Here is a 25,670-nt window from a genome sequence, read left to right on the forward strand (position 1 = left end):
TGTTGTCATAGATCTTGAGGGGTGGGTCCTGGAAGCCTGTGTGTGTATATAAGTAGGAGTACACCCATTGTTTGCACTCAAAGGACAAGATCATTCCATGGTGAGTTTGCTAATCTAACTGGATGGGAGGAGGGGGAGGGGGATCTGTAAAATGGCAAGAGAAGACAGGGGGTGGAGTGCCCTTCATCCTCCCATTGCCATGTCACTTTACCCAGAGACCAATTGAGCCACTTAAGTGGCCAATTAAGGGCCTCTTCCCCACTGCTATTGGCATTTTATCAGCAGCAGTTGGACCCCCCACTGCATGGGAAGACCGTCTGGTAAACTCAGCCACCTGCGGGCTCGGGGTGGGGTGCCCTCCTCTTTGGGCCCTCTTTGGTCCATGGAGGGAACCCCCAGCGGTAATGGCTGCCCCAGTGACAACCACCCCCTGCCCTCACAAACAGCCCCCAAATCACCAGGAGCTGCCAGATTGGCCGCAGCGGCCCCAAACCCCACTTTACCTTGTTGGGAGTGCAGCCGGCTCCCGTGGTGTCCTCTCTTCTAGGCACAGTCACAGCAGTGGACACCGTTCCAGGTGGCGCAGCTGTGACTGCTGAGCTGCCACCCCTCCGATTGGCCGGCAGTCCCTGGGGGTGGGTTTTTAATGAAGCAGCAGCCCCAGTGGCACTAACTAGTTGCTTGACAAGGTGAAATGTGGTCGGGAGTGCCTCAAATGGCCAAGGTGGGATCACCCCCGGCTTTCTGGCTGTCATCGGGACCCCACACCCCCCCACCCCCCACTACAACAACAAAATTCAGCCCAATATTTTTGCCTCATTCCTTCTGGTATTCTGGGTGCAATGGGATGGGATAGGGTGGGAGCTGTGCACATTTGTGTGTATATCCAGATGGAAGGGTGTATAAATTCTTCTGTTTCAGTATTTTGGGGAGTGGTTTAACCTGTTTCAAATCACCAGATTATTGAACTTCTCCTCTCTCTGCTTTATTCATATTTACTCTCAGGATGTGGGTGACACCAGGTAAGGCCGGCCTTTATTCCCCATCCCCAGCTGCAATGAGAAGGTGGTGCAGGACCTTTTATTTAAACTTCTGTAGTCCTTGTGGTGATGGTGCTTCCATAATGGTCTTAGGTAGGGCTTCCAAAGACAATAACAATTACAAGAGAGCAGAAATATATGTCCAAGTCAGAATAGTGTGTAACTTGGAGGGAACGTGAAGGTGGTGTTGTACCCAAGACATTGCTGATCTCGTCCTTCTTGGTGATAGAGGTTGCAGAGGAAGAAATAACCTTGGGAATTTGCTATAGCATATCCTGTAGATAGCACATATTGCAGCTGTAGAGCAATAGGTGGAGCAGGGGGAAACTGAGACTGGTAGCAGGAGCACCAAACAAATTAAATGCTCTGTCCTGGATGGTGTTGTGTTGTTATGGTTGCACCCTTCCAAGCAATGGCGGTCATTGCATCACACTCCTGACTTGAACCTTGTAATTTTGGAGAGGCTCTGAAGGGCCAGGAGGTGAGGCACTTGTAGCAGAGTACCCAGCCTCTGCCCTGCATGTGTAGCCATAGTGTTGAGATGGCTGGTCCAGTGCAGGTTCCCGTCAATGGTGTACACGATAAATTGGCAAGTGTGCGCATAAGGAGGGTTTTATTTTTCAATAGAGAAACCAAGGTGAAAGACCAATGCCCATCAAACAGAATGCCAAGTTTATAAAAGAATAAGAGGATTGGGGAACTAAATAAAGGAGTGGTTGGGAAATGCCAAGCTTGCAAAGTATAACAATGTATGTACAGCACAGAAACAGACCTCTCAGCCCAGCAAGTCCACGCCAGGGTTTATGCTCTACACAAGCCTCCTCCCACCCCTCTTCATCTAACTCTATCAGTATATCCTTCAGTCCTTTTTTCCCTCATGTGTTTATCTAGCTTACCCTTAAATACATCTGTGCTATTCACCTTGACCCTCCTTGTGGTTGTGAGTTCCACATTCTAAACACTCTCTGGGTAAAGAGGTTTCTTCTGAATTCCCTATTGGATTTGTTAGTGACTATCTTATACTTGTATCTATATCTACCCTATCAAACCCATCCATAGTCTCGAAGACATCTGAAGTCACGCCTCAGTCTTCTCTTTTCTAAAGAAAATTGCCCCAGCTTGTTCAATATTCCCTGATAGATATAACCTCTCAGTTCTGGTATCATTCTAATAAAAAATTTTTGTACCTTCTTCAATGCCTCTATATCCTTTTTATGATATGGAGACCAGACCTGTTCAAAGTACTCCAAGTACAGTTGAACCAAGGTTTTATACGAGTTTAATATAACGACTCTGCCTTTCAGTTCTTTCCCACTATAAATGATGGTGTCAGTGCTTTGTTTGCTCTTTTCAAGATCTTATTAACCTGCACCTTTACTTTTAAATATTTCTGTATCTGTACCTCAAGATTTTTCTGTTCCTTTACTCGATTTAGACACCTATTTTTCAAGGAGTATGTGGCCTCCTTATTCTTACTGCCAAAATGTATTACCTCACACTTATTGATAGTGATGTTCATTTGCCAATTAATTTCCATTCTGTAAGTTTATTAATGCCTTCTTGTATTTTGCCACAGTCCTTGATATTAACTATACCCTCTAATTTGGTGTCATCCACACATTTTGAAACTGTACTTCCAATTCTCAAGTCGAAATTATTTCTGTAATTAAAATTAACCATTGCCGACTTTATTGTACATTTAATAAACTCACACCAAATTCCTAACTCTACCAAAGTTAAAAAGTCATTTATTATACAGCAGCAGAGAAAGGGATTGGGTATCAGTGCATTAAGTATGAAATAATGTAACAAACTGTATTTTCTATCCATTGACTTCAGACAATGAGGGCAAAGGGGTAGAGGAGGAGTTGTGTGTAGGGCAGTATATTTAAATTTAGCAAGAAAAAGAGGGGAAGATCCAGGAGAGACTGAGCATAATGCTACAATGTGTAAAGTATGTATGTGCACAGTGTATGTAATTATTTATATTGTACAGCATGTGTGCCTGTCAGTGTGTACATATATTATAATCAGTATAGTCTAATTGTAATACATTTAGCATGAAATATCACAATCTAGTTATCAGAGGTTGGTGTTCTGACCCGCTGCTCACTGAAGCTAAGATGGGGAGGGAGGGCAGGGCTCTGTTCCCAGTGGCTACAAATATCCCTTTGGATATTATCCAAGTATTCAGAGAACGCAATTCGCTGCTCTTGTCTGTTGTGGGGCTTTTAAAATTCATTCTCGGAATGTGGGAATTTCTGGCAAGGCTGCTATTTATTGCCCATCCTCAGTTTCTCTGATACAGCTGAGTAGTTTGCAGGGCCACTACAGAGCTCAATTAAGAATGAACCACATAGGTGTGGAACTGGAGTCATCTATAGGCGAGACCAGGTAAGGATGGTCATTTAGGGAAAGAAGGGCATTTAGGGGAAAAAGTGAGCCAGTTGGGTTTTTATAACAATTCAACAGCTTTATGGCTGCATGTAGAGACAGCACTGTTCTCGACCAGGCTGGAGTTAATTGGGTAATTCTCCTATTAATCACATCTGGAAACCATATTTTTACTGAAACCAGTTTCCTTTTTTTCAGATTTCCAGATTTTCAGATTTTTATCCAGATTCTATCTGTTGACTTCAGACAATGAGGGCAAAGGGGTAGAGGAATTTTTTTTAACTGCCACAATGGGAAATAAATTCACATTTTCTGGATAATTAATCCAAGCCTCTGAAGTACTAATGCAGCAATATAACCATTACACCGCTATTGTCCTTATTTGAGCTATTAATTTTCTGACTCAGAGGCTGGAATGCTATCATTAAACCAAGGTTCATTCATCACTTCGGTACAATTTAAATTAATTTCACATGTTTTTTATAACCTGCTCTTTCTGATAATTGGTCTTTAATCTTGAAAAACATTATTTAAATAGACTTAATGGCAGGAAGATTCCGATCCACAGACTATGACAGTAAAGTATTTTTTTTCTGTTCAATTAAGCTAAAATACAAAAAGATGAGAGCAATTGCAAGATGATTGAGGAGAATATTATTTGTATTTATTTCTCTCCTTGCAGAATGGCTTCGCATAACATCTATTTTCATAGTAATCTACAAATATTGTCCATTCCATGTCTAACGCCACTGGTTTTGCTCCATTAGATTGTCCATCATGAAATTCCCTCTGTTTCTGGGCTGTGTGGTTGTGTCTATTTTGGTTGTAGTCTCAGGCCACACATTTGATTCAATACTGGATGAAGACTGGAAGAGCTGGAAATCACAGCATGAGAAGCAGTACACTGAGGTAAAGGGGAACTTGTTCTAGAACGGAGCCTATTCCGAACATTCAGCTCACTCAGAAGGGGAAAGGGACTCCATGCACTTGCTAAATTATTGAGAATTCCTACTTGCAGTTAAGGTGGGAGAGGTGAATTCCCTGTTGGGTAGAATGAATATGTGAAGTGAAATTGATAAGATATTAGCCCTGAAATTCCATGGGAGTTCTCCCAGTCTGTAACTTCAGTAGAAGACTGGCAGAACTCACAGCTAAACAGCAGAGACTTGGTATAACTCAGTCTGGGGTTCCACTCGACTCCTGTTAAAGTTACTGCAGAACGCTAATCACCCCTTGAGAAGCTTCAGGCCCATTCTTTCTAAATACATTTATATTGTCATCGCATACACCAATCAGAACACAGCTCCAAAATTAATGGAATGGAGGTGACAAAATCCAATTTGTGAAATGCATGACCTAGATTGACCTCTATGATCCAATTTTCTGTTGTTCACTCCAAAATATTATGTCCATGAATAAAAATATTGATCGTGCACAGTTGTTTATTCATACTGTACTTTTAGTGTCAATCTCTCAGACTGGGGGCTCAATCTGGTTTATCTTTGTGTGTGTATGGGAAGGGGAATGAATTCACCTTATCAGATATGGATGAGCGGATAGAATCTTGACTGCAAAATGCTATTTCAGCTTTTGCACTGGAATTTTTAAAGCTGTTGTATAATTATACTGAGAAAATGTGCTCGAGCTTGACTGGCTTAATATCTTTATTCAGGAAGAAGATTCCTACAGGAGAATGAATTGGGAGGACAATATGAGATACATCCAACAGCACAACCTGGAACACTCAATGGGAAAGCACACATTTACTGTGGGAATGAACCAGTTTGGAGATCTGGTGTGTACAAGATTAACAGCATGCAGGTCTACTAGATGCTAGTTATTGTGATACTATTACTGAATATGTGGTTAGTGATATCACAGCACCTCATTTTAACAAAGACTCTAACCTCTGCAACCAACATATCTTTGCGATAAAATACAATCTCCTTTGCATTTTACATCTCATTTCACTCTTTTTGCTCTTGTCAAACAGCCAACACCATGGCTGGGGTACTGCCTATATGTCTGCTGTACTTTGTGAATAAAAATCATGGAATGGGTACAGCTGCACCAAACCAAGTGGCAATTTGAAAATGATGGGATAGTGTTGGCAGTGCTCAACACACCAGCTGCTTTCATCTCTCCTTGGCCCCAACCTCCCCACGGTAATGGACTAAAACCCAACACTGGGGTCAATGGCAAGTTAGACTCCAAGGTCATACTTGCCATTCAAATCGTCGGAAAATTGGTGAAAAACAAAAACAAATTGGATTGTGGAAGTGAAATAAAGTCTAAATGTGAAATATTGGATCCCAGTTCAAATGGCACCGTCCCCTACCCATAAAAAGGCAATAACTCATTGGAGACAGGTCCATAGACACCTTCTGTTTTCTCAGGCTTGATGTGTGAGCCTCACCAGTTAATGTTGGCAGAGTATTCAACCATGTGCAGCTCAACCCCAAACCTGATCCTTGTGTGACAGTTACTTTCCAGTGTGATCAGAAACAAAAATGCTGCCTGACTTTTCCCTCTAAGATCAAGGGTACTAAGGCCAATTATAGACCCCAAATGCAGCCCCAGCTGTGACAAGGTAATTCAACACAGGCTGGTAATGGAACCTGAGAACCGCCTGATCAGGATGGTTCAGTTAAGCACCAATAAACTCAGCCATCATGGGGGACCTTTACCCACTCTCCTCACTGGTGAAAGTGCTCTGTAAGATTTTAATTACCATTGAAGATTATCAAATGGTTTTACACAAACTGAGGTACATGTATAATAATTGCTGCCATTTTAGTTGTTATACCATAGACCAGAGAGATGCTTTATCACCTTCAGGCTGCCCACCCACCTTTACACTGGACTGTGATGAAATGAATGAATCCATAATTTCCTGCAGTTCTTTATTTTAGTCAAACATTAAACATGAGTATGGAGTGTCAGCACAGTTTGATACTTTGATCTCTTGAGTTTTGCTGAAAATAGAGACATGTTGTCGAAGCTTTTATTCTTGTACTCATCAGGACAATCCACAAGAATACCAATGTAAGAGAAAGCAAAAACTTTATAATGTATGAGAAGAGAGTGCTGATTGGTTGGCAAGTGGACTCTGATTGGTAGAGGCGTTGCTATGGAGAATGCACCAGTTTATGGTGACTGACAGTTAGCTGTCAAGCTTTTTTGAAATTTAAACCAGGCAGCTTGACTCTGATTAGATGTGATTCTGCAATTGGACAACATTTGCTAAATAATCCTCAGTGTGCTAAGAATTACGCTGACAACCAATTTAAGATTATCGGTAGGGTTCGCAGTGGGTGCATTTGTGTGTACTGGAAGCTACATATATTAATACCCGGGGCCCTGTTCTTTACAGACAGAAAGGACATGTACACACATTGCGTTTGTTTCAGCTAAATAAAATAAGTGACAGCTATTCGCTGGTTCATTCCTCAGGCCAATGTCTTGACCAATCAGAGTCAATCTACCTGGTTTAAATTTCAAACAAAGCTTGAAAGTTAACTACCAGTCACCATAAACTGGTGCATTCTCCATGGCAACCCCTCTACCAATCAGAGTTCACTTGTCAACCAATCAGAACTCTCTTCTCATACAGTATAAAATTGTTGCTTCCCCTTACATTGGTATTCGTGTGGATTGTCCTGATGAGTGCAAGATGAAAAGCTTCGACAACATGTCTCTATTTTTAGCAGTTCTCAAGTTCTGTACTACCAAATGACGTTGATCTCTCATTTTTGCTAAACTCAGTGAATGGATGAGAATGTAGCCCTGTGAGACTCTCTACTCTCCTGTACATTCTCCATTTAAAGTTAGTCTCTTTATTAACCAATGTCCACGCGTTTGACATTCTAGACAACTGAAGAGTTCAGTGAACTCATGAATGGATTCATCCCATTCAAAGCTGATAACTCAACTGAAGACGATCTTGATGAATATGATGAATTTGATGAAGATGATGAATTTGATGAAGATGATGAATTTGATGAAGACGAAGAAAGTGATGATGATCTGAAACGTTCAGCTGTCGACTGGACCAAGAAAGGCTGTGTTACTGCTGTAAAGAACCAGGTAAAAACCAGAAGGAATCATTCTAATGATTATTAAGTGTGAGGTTCTGAAACAATGTTGAAGTTATGATGGACAAGTAGGAATTGGTAAGGAAAGTGCAGCTTCAATTTATATCCTATTTGCCTGAAAATGCCTCTCCTGCTCATTGCTGTTGTTTTTGTGTGTTGGTTATAGTCAGGCTTGAATAATGGCATCATGGTGTGAGTTGTCTATCTTAAGGCTCATTCATTTGCACAAAGCGATTAAAAGGTGTTTTATTCCAAAGTATAAAAGCTTTCTAACTTAACCCCAACAAGGTTCCGAAGTGCATTCTCAAATTTCCTTGTAACACTATGTCCAGTCTCACTTTGAGAATGTTCTAACATATACTCTTTACATCCTAGTTTATAATCCCATAATCACAGTTTAGTTCTGCTGGACCTTGAGCCTGTATCAATCATTCTCTCTATCCAGGCAATGCTTACTTCTGCACCTTCCACAGGAAGGCAGAACATACTGGTAAGGATGGGATAAATGGCTGGGATTTTACGTTGGGCGGACAGGAGCTAGCCACCAACTGAAAAGTCGGTGGCGCACCCGCTTCCACCTCACATAAGATCATAAGAACTAGGAGCAGGAGTAGGCCGTCCGGCCCCTCGAGCCTGCTCCGCCATTCAATAAGATCATGGCTGATCTTTTCGTGGACTCAGATCCACTTACCCGCGCTCCCACCATATCCCTTAATTCCTTTATTGTTCAAAAATATATCTACCTTAGCTTTAAAAACGTTTACTGAAGAAGCATCAACTACTTCACTGGGCAAGGAATTCCATAGATTAACAACCCTCTGGGTGAAGAAGTTCCTTCTTAATTCAGTCCTAAACCTGCTCCCTCTAATCTTGAGGCTATGCCCTCTTGTCCTAGCTTCACCTGCCAGTGGAAACATCCTCTCTACTTGTATCTTATCTATTCCCTTCATGATTTTATATGTTTCTATAAGATCCCCCCTCATTCTTCTGAATTCCAATGAATATAATCCCAATCTACTCAGTCTCTCCTCATAAACCAACCCCCTCAACTCCAGAATCAACCTAGTGAACCTCCTCTGCACCCTCTCAAGTGCCAGTACATCCTTTCTCAAGTAAGGAGACCAAAACTGCACACAGTACTCCAGGTGTGGCCTCACCAGTACCTTATACAGCTGCAACATAACCTCTCTGCTTTTAAACTCAATCCCTTTAGCAATGAAGGACAAAATTCCATTTGCCTTCCTAATTACTTGCTGTACCTGCAGACCAACCTTCTGCGATTCATGCACAAGGACACCCAGGTCCCTCTGCATAGCAGCATGCTGCAACTTTTTACCATTCAAGTAATAATTCTTTTTACTGTTACTCCTACCGAAATGAATAACTTCACATTTATTAAAATTGTATTCCATCTGCCAGACCTTTGCCCACTCACTCAATGTATCCATGTTCCTCTGCAAAGTTTCACAGTCATCTGCACACTTTGCTCTGCCACTCATCTTAGTGTCATCTGCAAACTTTGACACCCTACACGTGGTCCCCAACTCCAAATCATCTATATAAATTGTAAATAATTGCGGTCCCAACACCGATCCCTGAGGCACACCACTAGTGACTGATTGCCAACCAGAATAGCACTCATTTATCCCCACTCTCTGCTTCCTGTTAGTCAACCAATCCTCTATCCATGCTAATACTTTACCCCTAACGCCATGCATCCTTATCTTATGCAGCAGCCTCTTGTGCGGCACCTTGTCGAAGGCCTTTTGGAAATCTAGGTACACCACATCCACTGGGTCCCCATTGTCCACCTTGCTCGTAATGTCATCATAGAATTCCAAAAGATTTGTCAAGCATGACCTGCCCTTCATGAACCCATGCTGCGTCTGCCCAACGGGACAATTTCTATCGAGATGCCCTGCTATTTCTTCCTTGATAATAGACTCAAGCATCTTCCCCATTACAGAGGTTAAGCTAACCGGTCTATAATTCCCCATCTTTTGTCTACCTCCCTTTTTAAACAGTGGCGTCACATCTGCTGTTTTCCAATCTGCTGGGACTACCCCAGAGTCTCGCAAATTTTGGAAAATTACCACCAGTGCACCTGCTATTTCTCCCGCCATCTCTTTTAGTACCCTAGGATGCATTCCATCAGGGCCAGGAGACTTATCAATCCTTAGCTCTATTAGCTTGCCCAACACTACCTCTTCCGTAATAATGATTGTTTCCAGGTCCTCACCTACGTTCGTCTCTTTGTCAATTACTGGCATGTTATTAATGTCCTCCACTGTGAAGACCGATACAAGATACCTGTTCAATGCCTCAGCCATTTCATCATATCCCATAACTAAATTCCCCTTCTCATCCTCTAAAGGACCAACGTTTACTTTAGTCACTCTTTTTCGTTTTATATATTTATAGAAACTTTTGCTATCTGTCTTTATATTCTGTGCTAGTTTTTTCTCATGTTCTATCTTACTTTTCTTTATAGCTCTTTTTGTGGCTTTCTGTTGACCTTTAAAGTTTTCCCAATCTTCTAGTTTCATGCTGTTTTTGGCCACTTTGTATGCCTTCTCTTTCAATTTGATAGCCTCCCTTATTTCCTGAGACACCCATGGCAGATTACCCCTTTTCTTCCAGTCCTTCCTTTTCACTGGAATATACTTTTGCTGAGCACTTTGAAAAATTGCTTTGAAAGTCCTCCACTGCTCGTCAACTGTCCCACCATAAAATCTTTGTTTCCAGTCTACTTTAGCCAAGTCCTCCCTCATTCTATTGTAGTTCCCCTTGTTCAAGCGCAGGACCCTGGTATTGGATTCTGTATTTTACGGGTCCCCAGGCTTTAATTGTTCCGAGGCAGGACTTCCACCTGCTTGAGGTAGCCTCATTGAGCGGCCTTTTATGCATTGAGGATATACATAAAGCATTATGACTGTAATCCCCATAACATTATGAACTTCCACTAGCATCAGGACACAGATTACAATGATGGTAAGGGAAGTCCAATGTCGTTCCACAATAATGACCACTTCCTGTGTGTCATGTCTTGCTTGTCCTGATTTCCATCTTTGAACACTAATAATTAGGGGACTGCACATCTAAGGTGAAACCACAAGCCGTGACACTGTTCTGGGTAACATCACACCAGTAGATCAATGTGACTTTACTCAGAGGACAACATGATAAATCCGGTCCCACCCAGGATTCATCATTCTTTGCCAAAACATTCGGCTAGTTGATCAATTCCTTATTCCTTTTGTCACTGCTGCAAATTAATGTATTGCGCTACTAAGCTGTGAGCTAAAGGATGAACTGGAAATGGGAGCCTAGAGGAATACGTAATGGAAAATGTAAGAAAAGTAGCTTACAGACTTTCTCCTGAATATTCTTGCGTATCTTGTTTATCATGTATCTTGCTGCTTGCTTATCTCTCTGTCTCTTCTGTCCTGTGCTTCCAAAAATTGAATCGTAAAACTAGAAGGCTTTGTTCTCCTCTGCTCACACAAGTTCCTACACTGTGTGTGCTGTTGCTGTCCCTCCACAGGATGCATCGTTCCAGTCTCTCCACAGGGTGCGCCGTTACAGTCCCTCCAAAGTTGCACTGTTACAGGGCCTCCACAGGGTGCGCTGTTGCTGTACCTGGCGGAACCCAAACTGAGCGTCACTGAGCAGGTTATTGCTAAGCAAGTGCCGCTTGATGGCACTGTTGATGACACCTTCCATCACTTTACTGATGAGTGAGAGTAGGCTGATGGGGCGGTAATTGGCCAGGTTGGTTTTGTCCTGCTTTTTGTGTACAGGACATACCTGGGCAATTTTCCACATTGCAGGGTAGATGCCAGTGTTGTAGCTATTGCCGGAATATTGTCAGGACCCATAGCTTTTGCAGTATCCAGTGCCTTCAGTCATTTCTTGATATCACGCGGAGTGAATCGAATTGGCTGAAGTCTGGCATCTGTGATGCTGGGGACTCCAGCAGGAGGCCGAGATGGATCATCAACTCGGCACTTCTGGCTGAAGATTGTTGCAAATGCTTCAGCCTTATCTTTCGCACTGTGCCACCACCTCTGGTGGGTCTGTCCTGCCGGTGGGACAGGACATACCCGGGGATGGTGATGGCAGTGTCTGGGACATTGTCTGTAAGTATGATTCCGTGAGTATGACTATGTCAGGCGGTTGCTTGACTAGTCTGTGGGACAGCTCTCCCAACTTTGGCACCAGCCTCCAGATGTTAGTAAGGAGGACTTTGCAGGGTCGACAGGGCTGGGTTTGCCGTTGCCGTTGCCGTTTCCGGTGCCTAGGTCGATGCCGGGTGGTCCGTCCTGTTTCATTCCTTTTTATTGACTTCGTAGCAGTTAGGTACAACTGAGTGGCTTGCTAGGCCATTTCAGAGGGCATGTAAGAGTTAACCACATTGCTGTGGGTCTGGAGTCACATGTAGGCCAGACCAGGTAAGGACAGCAGATCTCCTTCCCTAAAGGACATCAGTGAACCAGATGGGTTTTTACAACAATTGACAATGGTTTCATGGCCATCATTGGACTAGCTTTTAATTCTAAATTTATTAATTAAATTCAAATTCCACCTTCTGCTTTGGTGGGAATCGAACCCAGAGCAATACCCTGAGTCTCTGGGTTACTAGTCCAGTGATAATACCACTACGCCACTGCCTACCCTACTGCGGTAGTGAATTCCACAGGTTCACCACCCTCTGTGAAGAAATTTCTCATCTCAGTTCGAAATGGCATACCCCATATCCTGAGACTGTGACCTTTGTTCGGGACTCCCCAGCCTTCGGGAACATCCTCCCTGCATCTAGACTGTCTAGTCCTGTTAGAATTTTATAGGTATGTGTGAGATCCCCTCTCATTCTTGTCAACTCCAGTAAATATAGGTCTAGACGTCCCAATCTCTCCTCATACGTCAATCCTGCCAACCCAGGAATCAGCCTAGTAAATCTTCCCAGCTTTTCCAACCTCCCTCCATGGCAAGAACATCCTTCCTCAAATAAGGAGACCAAAACTGCACACAATACTCCAGATGTTGTCTCACCAAGGCCCTGTAGAACTGCAGTGATATATTGCCTCGCCTCATTCCCTCTGCCAAAGTGCACCACCTCACACCTGTCAGTATTAAATTCCATTTGCCACCTGTTCTGCCTACTCCACTAGCCCATCCATGCCCCACCACAGGTGGTGCCTGTCACACCTCCATGGTGTCATCGGCAAATCCTGAGATTCTATTCTGTATCCCAAGATCTAAGTCATCCACATATAGCCTGTCTTTTCTTCTTTTTGAACCCAGGGCTAACATCAAGTACTCCCAGCTCAGGTATTGCACAGGTTTGTTGCAAATCTCCCTTTATTCTTCACCAACAACGTGGTTGCACTCCATTCTCAGGTGGACACTTACTCCTGCACCAGTGTGGCATTCCCATTTTCCACAGCAACATCCTTTACGTCTCTGAGTGAGATTGCTAATTTAATGCCAATTGATGTCCATTTTTCCACCTTGGTCTCATGCTTATTAAGAAGTGGGTTGAGACTGTCCAACTTCACATCTGACTCCTACAGCCCACAGAGAGATTATCATTCCATCAGTCTGAACTGAGTTTAAACCTGGGTCACAAGCAGTGTGCTAACTTACTCTGCCCCGATTCCATTCCTAATCCTTCTTGTTTAAATTATTCTACAGTGAGTCATGTCTTGGCTCTAAAAAGCAAGAGCGAAAGAATTGCCCTCCCAATCCTGACACTCAGGCACTCACTGATCCCACGTGTTTCCTCTAAACCTCATAATGAAGATGGACCAACATCATCAGTGTAAATCTATACTGCACCTTACAAGAGATAGGAAAAGTATTTTATTTTTATATCTGGATATTTTTCATGTGATTGTGTTCTGGTCTGTAATTACCAGGGAAGGTGTGGCTCGTGTTGGGCTTTCAGTGCGACTGGTGCCATCGAAGGACAGTGGTGTATAAAACGAAGAAGACTTGTTAATCTGAGTGAACAGAATCTGGTGGATTGTACCACCAGATATGGAAACAGAGGATGTCGTGGTGGATGGATGTCGAATGCATTTAGATATGTGATTGTAAATAGAGGCATCGACTCTGCTGTATCATATCCATATACTGGACGGGTAAATCTCTTTTAAATGTATTTTCAAATTCATCAGGTACATTTTGTTTGCAGCATTCATGGCATTTGACAGCACAGCCAAGTCCAAATAGAATGGAATCTGACATTCTACTTTGGATCAATTCTTCCCTGGGAATCTGCTCCTAGGCTTCCACCAATGCCACTGTACAAACAGCACTCGGAAGGTGAGCAAATATTACCTTTCAGGAAGAGGCTAGCTCTCCCTCTCATTTCTCCCCTTGTAATGTCCACACACCTCCTGCTATCATGCAATTTGGATGAGTAATTAAGAGTGTTTATGTTCATAGGTATTACTGCTCACCATTCTGTGAGCCAGAATGTTGATGTGACAGTCACCTGAGTCAGCATATCATTTGGCATGCATTGTGTTTGATCTGTGGAACTTACAACATCATCCAGTACAACAGTTACCATAACAACATAACAGTGTACAGGAGTGGAAAAATAGGACTAAACAGAATATTGTGATCTGTATGGTACACTCATACAGTCCATCTGGCTGGTCAGTTACTCAAGTATAAGCTGTTTTTTTAAGCACAAAACAGTTTAAATTTGGGGTGTGATCTAAACACAAGTTATTAATGTTTGTTGGGAAGGCTCACATTTGGGGTGCAAACTATTTGAAAGTGCAAACTATGTGTAAATATAATGATTTGGTAACAGAGGTGTTTACTCTTTAGAAATGCAATTTAAGCTGCAATTTGATCATTCAAAGTTTTGAATATTAGAGTGTGATTACAATAAACTATTTTGAAACTGTTCTTAGGTGAATATTTGGGTAAATTGCCTTTAGTGTTGGTGCTGCTTCTGCAGCAGTCACTGTTCTTACTGCTGATGACACTTCACGTCACAATTGCCCCTCTGCTATCATCCCGATCAGCCTCCTGCAAATATCTCCCAGCTCCTGGTATCAATGCTACACAGCTCCAGCTTGTTCTTCTGTGCATTCTGTGATTCTGTATAGATATCATTAGCATTTTGTAAAGCGTGGCATGGTATTAATTAACGTTATCTTTTAACATTTTCTTTAATATTTAGGATGGTCGCTGCAGGTTTAGGAGAAGTGGCGTCGTAGCCAAAATCAGAAGCTTCAGGAATATCAGAAACGAACCAGGTTTACAAAGGGCAGTGAAAAGGAAAGGACCGATTGCTGTTGCGATTGATGCAAGTCGAAGGTCCTTCCAGTTTTATAAATCTGGTAAGAAACAGAAGCTATGGATAAAATGTGTGAATAGGCCTAGCAACCAATTCCATATATTAAAAATCATACATCTGCACATACTTCCTCTGTCAATTTTTTTTTTATAATGAATTGTTTTTCAGTATTTAGAATGGAAACTACCCTACTCCTTCATGTTTGAGCACCTCCCCACCCCACATGATTTCCAGTCCAAACACCATGGGGAACAAATTGGATCTGGTCAGTAATCGAGCGCAAGAATTGCAATGCGCAATTGACCCTCACCCATTCTTAGCGATGCAACACACAAACTTCATACTGCCTGTTAATTTAATTGATAGTGGGTGCAGCCCAGCGCTGATGTGCTGCTGAGTGACTGCGCACCTTAGCAAGCAGCGCAAGTTTGTGCGAGGCTCGCACCACTTAAAGCTAGCCTGCACCACAGAGAGCCAACCTGCGCCTCTTAAAGATGAGATGCATTCTGGCTGCAGCAGGTTCTGGAACAGGTTCGAGGAGAGACTCTGAGCAGAAAGAGGAGTGGAAATGGCACAACAGGCCGCAGAGTGTGTCCCTAGGTTCTCCACTGCAGCACTGGAGGTCTTGATGCAGGAGATGGACAGGAGGAGAGAAGACCTCTCACTTCAGGGGGTCAGGAGACCCTTCAGACAGACCTTACAAAGGCAATGGGCGCAGATAGCCATCGCGGTCAATGGTAGCCATCCAGTTCAGAGGACCTGATGCTGTGCCACAAAAAGTTCAGTAACTTCACACAAATGGTCAAGGTCAGTGATGGCATCTTCCAATACCATATCCTTAGAAATGAACCACTGGCATCACACACTGCTCCATTCACCATCCCCACTTCACTCAGCTACCAACAACCTCTATCAAGCACAACCCATACGTCACATTCAAAGCTTCACCTCACCCTTACACACACAACATTGCTGCAAGTCTCACACCCACATCTCACAGCTTCACATAGTGCCAGCTATTCAACCATGACAACCACATCACCCAAACGCTTTGCACCATATTCATTGGCACATTTCCCTCTCTCTTGCAGGACAAGGTGGTCCACAATTGGAGGCGGCAGCTCCTAACCAATGGGGGACTCGCACGGCACATACCCTCACCCCTATCAAAGGGATGGTGCTGAATCATTGGTGTAGCCACGACTGAGACCGTGGCCAGTGGTGGGGCTGAAACCATAGAGGATGATGGTATGTTCCTACCTAATCCACCTTCTCACATCGCACTTCCTGCTCATCCCACAATCTCTTGTGATTTACAAGCTGCTGTTAGTGTCAGCATGTGTCTCTTGTTTTCCCCACTTCCCTCACCTCTTCCCCACCCTTGTGCCTTTCTCCTTCCAGATACCCAAGAATTGCCGCCTGGTCCAGAACTGGTGCAGGAGCCTGAAGTACAAGAGGAACAAGAGATGAAGAAGAAACAGCATCACTCAACCTCACATTCACAGGCAGCAACTCAGATACTGGCACTGAGTGAACTTTAGAGAGTAGCATAGAGGCAGAATCTACATGTGGTGAGTCACTGAACACGATGCAGCCAGGACGGGGGAAAGGATAGTGCTGGGTGAGGTCACACACGAGCTCTGCTGCTGAGGACTCAGATTCAACCAGGTGGCGAACAAAAATCATCTGATGGGTATCCACACCGAGATGCTTGGTGCATTGTCAGGCCTGGCAGAAAGCCTACTGTCACTGTTAAGGGGCATGGAGGAGTCCAGCTCCAACAGCACAGGGTCTTGTGCAGAGCTTGGAGTCCATCCTTTCCAGCGTGGAAGTGATGGCTAACTCCATGAGAACACTTGCCAACTCAACCATGATGCAGGATCTGATGACCGATGCCTCAGCTTCCATTGCAGCACAAACAGAAGCCACCCACCAACCAAGTGATGCAGTGGAAACTCAGACTAAAGTCGTGAAATCTCAGCTTAGTGCCATGCAGGGTCAGATTGCTGCCATTATGGCACCAGTGCTCAAAGGGGTTTTCAGGGGCTCACAGCTGCCCCAGGGACTGGCAGTGGTGTGCAAACTCACTGTCCTCTCTCAGGAGGGCAGCATTCATCTTCCAACCACTGCCTCTCCACCAGTACCCCTGCTGTTGCCTTTCTGCTACTGCCCATACGAAGGTGGTGCAGTCTGATGCCGGGCATTCTAGTCCCAAAGCTGCTCAAGGGTGTCCTGCAAGGCCATCTGCAGTCTCCCCAGTGAAAGTCAGCAACCTTCCACCATCCATGCTGCAGCTACTGGGGTAGCTACTAGGACAGGGAAAGGCACCTGTAATACAGGCAGTAAGGGAATGCACAAGGGTGAATAGTTGACTTTTGTATGGAATGTTGTATGGTTTATCAGATAAAGTTGGTATAGAATCATTATTTTATTTCTGCATTGTGGCCAAGAGGATACTGTGATGATCAGTAACAGCGGGATGGTGAGGTGTGGGGCTGTTGTACAATGGGGACAGGGCTGTGTTCACGGGAACCCGAGTTGAATGGGGTGTTCACAGAAAGCCCGGCTGGAACGGGGATGTGCCAGCTATCTCCTCCCTACCTCCTTCTGCCTCCACCTCCTCGTTTTCCTCTTCCTCCTCCTCCTCTTCCTCCTGCTGATCTGCTCACCCTATCCCTGATGGAAAGGGCTGTGCCCTCACGATGATCAGGTTATGGAGGATACAGCAGACCACCATGAATTGGGACACACACTCCAGCGAGTACTGGAGGATTCCCTCAGAATGATCCAGGCAGCGAAACTATTGCTTCAGCAACTCAATGGTCTGCTCTATGTATCACGTGGGAGCATGGCTCTTAATGTACGCATGCTGGCCACGTGTGGTTGGGTTGTGGAATGGAGTTATGAGCCAGGTGTAAAGCAGATAACCCTTGTCACGCAGCAGCCACTGTGACTCTAATACTGAGAGAACAGTGGACTGACGCAGAATGAAAGCTTCATGATTGCTGCCAGGATAATGGGCCTTCACCAGCATGGCCTGGTTAGTATGGTCGCACCCCAACTGCATTTTCAACGAGCGATAACCTTTGCAGTTCTGGTATATCTCACTATTGAGGTGCTGCGCCCGCAAAGCCACGTTTACAGCCGATGGCACCCTGCATCATGGGGAAGCTGGCTATCCTGACAAAACCATGTGCACACTGCACTTGCTTCTCTCTGCTCAGAGAGAACACAATGCACCCTCCTGACCTGACGTAAAGAATGTCTGTCACTTCTCTGATGCAGCAGTGGACAGTGAACTGGGAGATGTTACATATGTCACCTGGAAGTATCCTGACGCAAAAATATTCAGGGCTATGGTCACCTTCACAGCCACTGGCAGCGCCATCTTTGCCCTGCCCTGGGGCTGCAGGTCTGGTTCCAAGAGGTGGTAGAATTCTGTCCTTCGTAAAGCACAGACGATGTACACACTGTTTCTGGCCTAGGTGGAGGTAGGAGAAGTGCTCCCGGAAGGTTGTAAATGGATAAGCCCTCCTGCTGACAGCCCTCTCCCCCTCCTCCTCGTCCCTCTGCTAGCAGCTTGTCCTTTTCTTTGCTCCCTCTCCCTCTCGTGCTGCAGCCAAACGGGAATTGCAACTATTGCACCCATGAGTATGAGCAAGTGGTTTGCCCGGAGCCCTTGCAGCCACGACCAAGGTCTTCTCCACGTGCAGCGCCATCCCTGTCGACTTCACTAACTTTAATCAACTCTTCAAACCGCTAAGCACTTGCACAAACAATACAGAGCCAGGAGTTGATGATCTCTTTAAATAGCACTGATGGGGGTGAGGGTAGGGGTGGGGGGGGCCCCTTCCCAAACCCAGATGTGCATGTTTAAGAAAGAGTGTTAGCTCCAGAGCCATCCAATCAGCATTACACTGACTGGCATCACGTTCTGTATACTCTGCATACTTCTGGCGCATACTCTGAATGCCCAAGTTAACACCCTCACCAAGGTGGCATTGGCCGCAGGCTATGCTGGAAGTGTGCACTTGCAGCGCGGATGCCATTTGGTGAGGTGAGAGTGACTGCCCTTGACATCAAGGCAGCATTTGACCGAGTACGGCATCAAGGAGCCCCAGCAAAACTGAGGTCAACGGGAATCGGGGAAAACCCTCCGCTGGCTGGAGTCATACCTAGCACAAAGGAAGATGGTTGTTGTTGTTGGAGGTCAATCATCTGAGCTCCAGGACATCACTGCAGGAGTTCCTCAGGGTAATGTCCTAGGTCCAACCATCTTCAGCTGCTTCATCAATGACCTTCCTTCAATCATAAGGTCAGAAGTGGGATGTTCGCTGATGATTGCACAATGTTCTGCACCATTCGTGACTCCTCAGATACTGAAGCAGTCCATGCAGAAATGCAGCAAGACCTGGACAATATCCAGGCTTGGACTGATAAGTGGCAAGTAACATTCGCACCACACAAGTGCCAGGCAATGACCATCTCCAACAAGAGAGAATTTAACCATCTCCCCTTGACATTCATTGGCATAACCATTGCTGAATCCCCCACTATCAACATCCTAGGGGCTACCATTGACCAGAAACTGAACTGGAGTAGCCATATAAATACCGTGGCTACAAGAGCAGGTCGGAGGCTAGGAATCCTGAGGCGAGTAACTCACCTCTTGACACCCCAAGGCCTGTCCACCATCTACAAGGTACAAGTCAGGAGTGTGATGGAATCCTCTCCAGTTGCCTGGATGGGTGCAGCGCCAACAACACTTGAGAAGCTCGACACCATCCAGGACAAAGCAGCCCGCTTGATTGGCACCCCATCGACAAACATTCACTCCCTCCACCACCGATGCACAGTGGCAGCAGTGTGTACCATCTACAAGATGCAGCAATGCACCAAGGCTCCTTAGCACCTTCCAAACCCGCGACCTCTACCAACTAGAAGGACAAGGGCAGCAAATACATGGGAACACCACCACCTGCAAGTTCCCCTCCAAGTCACACACTATCCTGACTTGGAACTATATCGCCGTTCCTTCACTGTCGCTGGGTCAAAATCCTGGAACTCCCTTCCTAACAGCACTGTGGGTGTACCTACCTACATGGACTGCAGCAGTTCAAGAAGGCAGCTCACCACCGCCTTCTCAAGGGCAATTAGGGATGGGCAATAAATGCTGGCCTGGCCAGCGACGCCCACATCCCATGAATGAATTTAAAAAACAATTTTGGTTCACAACGTCACCCGTAGCACTGAAACTACAGGTGCTATGGAGCCCAACCTTGCGGCTCACAACTTTATCCCAGTTTTCACATATCCCATAACCTCCATGTAGGTGTTGGCACCTCCCTCCCCACCCTTAACAATATGCTGAGTGGCCCTTTTGCATTCTGGAGTGCAATGTAGCTTTCAGAAACCGATATTGACCAAAGACTCCAAAAGTTAGTTCAAAAGAAAAATAAATGTTTGTTTAGTGTCCCATGAATTTACATGAACTCATGCTATGTGCAAGACTTTGACAGATTTCCAGTAAATTTTCCCCAGTGCTGCCTATGCTCAGTTTATGAATATAATTTTTTATATATAGATGAGATACAAAGGAGCTGATTCAGAAAGTTGCTCCACAGAACCATTGTGATCAGAGCCCAGAGCCTATGACTACATTGTGATGGGTGACAGCAAAACTGAATGGGAAATGTGGGCAATGTAAACATTGACACAAAAGCATGAGCAAAAATCATGACAATAGGAAGAGTGCAACCCAGACATGATTTTTAATAACATACCAATTGATGCACATGCTGAATTCCCTCACAGGGACAGGCCAGGGCAGGAAGCAGTTTAAAACTGAATGGGAGGAGGGGGGTTGCTGCTGTATCTGTCACCTACCCTCCTCTCCTTTTACCAGCGGCGGAGAAGGTGGCGTACAGCCCACCCACCCTTGGGTCAATTGAGGCCCTTAAGTGGCTAATTAATGGCCAATTAAGAGCCTCTTCCCACCGCCGCTGGTATTTTACCAGCAGTGGGGGTGACCCTGGTGGCCAGAATGCGGAATTGAGGGTAGGAAGGAATGCCTCCTGTTCGAGCACCCTGTGCCCCAAGGATAGCACCCTCCCCCCAGCGGCAAGGGCCACTCCTACTTGGAAAACTCCCCCCGGTTTCTTGAATGCCAACCGCTGCCCCCCACACCCTGAACAACTTAGCTCCACTCCAGGTCTCCAGCACTGCTCCAGATCCCAGGCCTACTGCAGTACCAGCAGTGGCCACCAGTACTGGTGGCGCTGCTGGGTCTGAAGAGCTGTCAGCCCACTGATTGGCCGACAGTTCTTGTAGGCGGGAAATCCCTGCCTCAGAGGGGCAGAAGCCACGACCTCAGGCAACTAATTGCCCAGCGACCGTAAAATCCAGTCATGCCTTCCAGGGCCGGCGGAGATGAGCCCGGCCCCGGCTTTCCAGTCGGTCAGCAGAGCCATCGCCTCTGTGTTAAATCCTGGCCAATGTTTCCAATATGTGACCTTTCATCGGATCTGGGAAAAGGTAGAACTGTAATAGGTTTTGAGCAAGTGAAAGGAGGGAGGGTGGGAAGAAGAACAAAAGGAAAGATCTTTGATTGGTTGGATGGCAGGAGAGATTAAATGACAAAAGGTTTCATGGTGCAAGGCCAAAGGGAGTGGTAACGGGACACATAAAGAAACAAAAGATGTGTCTGGAGGACTGTGAATGGCAGAGCTCTTCTTCTGTCACCTTCGCCTCCATGTCCACCTCTTTGGCCAGGGGTCCACCCCCAACCCCACAGAGCGAAACCTTCTACCAGTCTTCAGTACTATCCCTCTTACCCTCTTCTGATCTTTTCATTGAGAACTGCCAGCATGAGATCAGCCTTCTTAATTTCTCTACTCCCCTCACTCACTCTAACCTGTCTCACTCTGAACTTGCAGCACTCCATTTTCTCAGGTCCATCAAACCTGCTGACAAAGGTGGTGCTGTTGTTGTCTGGCGAACCAAGCTCTACCTTGCAGAGGCCAAACGCCAACTGACGCATCCTCCTACCTCCAGCTGGGATATGAACCCACCACCAAACCTCAAGCCATTGTCTCTAAGACTGTCACTCTGGAGATCTTCCCTCCACAACCTCCAATCTCATAGACCACAACTCCAACAGCTTCTATTTCCTTCCCAAGATCCACAAACAGGGCTGCCCTAGTAGACCTTTCATTTCAGCCTGTTCCTTACTCTGAACTGATTTCTTCCTATCCCAACTCTTTTTTCTCCCCTTGTCCAGTCTCTAAGATGACTCCCTTTGTCTGTGAGTATTCTGATGCCCTCCGTCACATCAATCATCTACTGTTCACCATTGAAATCCAATCTTTCTGCACCTGCATCCCTCAGCAAGATGGTCTGAGGGCTCTCTGCTTCTTCCTTGAATGGAGGCCCAACCAGTCCCCATCCACCACCACCCTCCTCCTCCTGGCTGAACCTGTTCTCACATTGAATAACTTCTCTTTTAACTCCACTCACTTCCTCTGAATAAAAGGTGTTGCAATGGGTAGCTACATGGGTACTAGCTATGCCTGCCATTTGTGGGATATGTGGAATATTCCTTGTTCCAGTCCTACTCAGGCCCCCTCCCTCACCTCCTTTACCAGTACATTGATGACTGTATCGGTGCTGTTTCCTGCTTTCACCCTGAACTGGAAAATTCCATCCACTTTACTTCTAATTTCCAGCCTTCTCTCACCTTCACATTGTCCATCTCTGATTCTTCCCATCCCTTCCTCGACTTCTCTGTCTCTATTTCTGGGGGTAGGCTATTGACCAATATTCACTATAAGCCTACCGACGCCCACAGCTACCTTGACTACACTTCCTCACACCCTGCTTCCTGTAAGGACTCCATTCCATTCTCCCAGTTTCTCCTTCTCCATTGCATCTGTTACGATGAGGCAACCTTCCATACTTGCTTCTCTTTTTCACCCCCTGCCCCCTCCACCCCACCGTGGTCAACAGAATCCTTGACCAAGTTCATTTATTTCCCACACTTCTGCTCTCACCCCTTCCCCTCCCTCCCAGAACCATGATTGTCTTCTTCCATTCCACCAACCTCCATATTCAATGGCACATCCTCTGCCATTTTGCCACCTCTAGAGTGATGCCACCATCAAAATCATCTTCCCCTCCCTTTTCAGCATTCAGATAGGACTGTTCCCTCTACAACACCTTGGTCCACTCGTCAGTTACCCCCAACACCCCCTCCCCTTCCCACGATACTTTCCCATGCAAACGCAGGAGATGCAACACCTGCCCTTTTACCTCCTCCCTCCTCAACATCCAAGGCCCCAAACCCTCCTTCCAGGTGAAACAGTGATTTACGTGAACTTCTTTCAATTTAGTTTAATGTATTAACTTCACATTATACAGTCTGCTCTACATTGGGGAGTCAAAACACATATTTGGTGGCCACTTTGTGGAACACCTCCGTTCAGTCTGCAAACGTGACCCCCAAGCTTCTGGTCACCTGTCATTTCAATTCTCCATCTTACTCGCACGTTGACCACTCTACCCTTGGCCTGCTGTAGTGTTCCAATGAAGCTCGACATAAGCCTAAGGAACAGAATCTCATCTTTCGACTGGGCACTTTACAGCCTCCCAGACTCAACATTGAGTTCAACAATTTCAAACCGTAATCTCAGCCCCCATTTTGTTTCCCTTTTCTTTGCAAGTTTCGTTTTTACTGTCATTTTTCTTGTTTTTGCTTTCCATCTCTATCCTGCCATTCACACCTCCTCTCGACACATCATCTGTTTCTTTAGTTGTCCCATTACCACTCCCTTTGGCCCTGCCACACCAACCCTTTTATCATTCAATCTCTCCTGTCTTGCACCTATCATAGACCTTCCCTTTTGTTCTTTTTCCACCCTCCTCCCTTTGACTTGGTTAAAACCTATTACATTTCTAACTTTTCCAAATTCTGATGAAAGATCAGTAACCTGAAACATTAACTTGGTTTCTCTCTCCACACCTGACCTGCTGAGTATTTCCAGCATTTTCTGTTTTTATTTCAGATTTCTAGTATCCCAGTATTTTGCTTTGGTACATGCTGTTCTTAATTTTATATCATAGTTTAATTTTATATTACTATTTGTCGTTAATTAGCACAGTTTGCAGCAATTTGGGAATTTGAGTTAGTTGGAGAGCAGGGTCTGTACTACAGGCTGAGCAGCTGGGAGTGGCAAATCTGAGGTGCTGCAGCAGCACCCACTATCTGGAGGATGCAATTACAGTGTAACAAGTTTATATGGACATTTTCCACAATAAATGTGGACTTTGGGATAACAGGGAGCAAGGTTTGTAAAGAGGATTGTAGACTGGAAGATAATTGGAGAGAAAAAGATGCTAAGAGGAAATATCTGTAAGAAGGAAATAATTGAGACGTTAATTGTACATTTTCAATTATATCATATCAAAAATAAGTGTCTGTTTACAGGAGTCTACTATGATAGAAGATGCTCCAGGAGACCAAACCATGCAGTGCTGGTAGTTGGTTATGGACGTCAGCATGGAATGGAATATTGGATGGTTAAAAACAGGTACGTACTTTACAAAGCAACAGACCATTGATCACAGTGGGGGAAATGGCAGGAGCACTGTATTTGGCCTCAGCATTCCTGGGATGGGTGGTGGTAAGGTTGGATGGAGAGAATGGTATCAGGATTGGATAAGTTGGTATAATGGTTGGATAAGATGGATAATATCACGGTTTCATGGGGAGGTAGAATGGTTCAGTGAGGTGGATGGTATGAGGGTTGGGTGGGGTGGAAGGAAGTCATTAGGATGTAATATCCTTGGAGGGCAGGAGACATGTGTACAGAAAAGGACAGGGATGGTGTAACCTACATGCACCATCAACTCACCCTCCACAGTCACACAATCTCCTGCGAGAGGCAATCTGAGGACGATGCAGGTAAAGCTCTGGGAAATTCTTCTCCCCTACAAGGCAAGCAGGCAATCTCCAGGAAACACAGTAGCTGATCTCAGTCGTGCCCACTAACCCACCTACCTTCTGTCGCTTCAGATGTCTTCCAGTCAGAGAATCTCACCTAACTCCATTTTGAAGGTTGCAGTGAATCCGTACTCACCGTACGGGCTAGCAACTGATGTCAGAGGTCACAATGAAATACCTCCTGACACCTAACCTAATTTTATGTTTCACAACTCGTACTGCTGGTTCCACTCAGCTATCTGGCTCAAATATCCCATGTGCTTGGACAGAATCTAATTCCTCAATTGTTTAAAGATCTCGATCATATCCCCTCAAAATCTATGATTTTCCAATGTAAAGAAAAGCCTCAGTTCTCCAAAGCCTGTCACTTCAACAGAAGTGTGGTGTTAACATTATTTGTTTTTCTTATTTTCCAGTTGGGGAAGAACTTGGGGTGATAATGGTTACATCAAAATGGCCAAGGATAGGAACAATCACTGTGGAATTGCCAGCTATGCAGTCTATCCAATAGTGTAATGCATCATGTGTTAAACCAGAGCTTCATAGAACTCTGCAGGAAAGAATGGTGGAAACCCCTCTGCTGATGCTTACTCATTCTACACCATTGCTTTAACTGTCTGCTGCAATTTTTAAAAGTATGTGTTCAGTGGAATAATAACAGCTTCTACACATTTCTATGGTTTAGCATAAAGGCCAATCCCATTGTGTATTTTATATATGTAGCGACAGTAATGTCTGAGTGACTACATGTCGAGACTACAGTGTCGAGACAATGGGCTGCATGTACTAGTGGTGCCGAGCAATATAATAAACACTGCCAGCAATCA

The 25,670-nt window shown here is 45.0% G+C and overlaps 1 protein-coding gene across 2 annotated transcripts; it reads left to right on the forward strand.

The window, feature by feature from the left end:
* On the forward strand, positions 1 to 25,670 carry LOC137351774 (digestive cysteine proteinase 2-like). Of its 2 annotated transcripts, XM_068016588.1 has the most exons (9): positions 83 to 100; positions 1,006 to 1,022; positions 4,202 to 4,343; positions 5,107 to 5,229; positions 7,305 to 7,520; positions 13,447 to 13,671; positions 14,730 to 14,889; positions 24,328 to 24,430; positions 25,260 to 25,670. In XM_068016588.1, the coding sequence occupies exons 1-9, from the start codon at positions 98 to 100 to the stop codon at positions 25,357 to 25,359; spliced, it is 1,089 nt and encodes a 362-aa protein (XP_067872689.1). In that variant the 5' UTR covers positions 83 to 97; the 3' UTR covers positions 25,360 to 25,670. The 2 variants fall into 2 exon arrangements, with proteins under 2 accessions (XP_067872690.1, XP_067872689.1); XM_068016589.1 differs by lacking the exon at positions 1,006 to 1,022 and having other exon boundaries at positions 1 to 100.

This window comes from Heterodontus francisci, chromosome 36, assembly GCF_036365525.1.
Source record: "Heterodontus francisci isolate sHetFra1 chromosome 36, sHetFra1.hap1, whole genome shotgun sequence".
Taxonomy (NCBI): Eukaryota; Metazoa; Chordata; class Chondrichthyes; order Heterodontiformes; family Heterodontidae; genus Heterodontus; species Heterodontus francisci.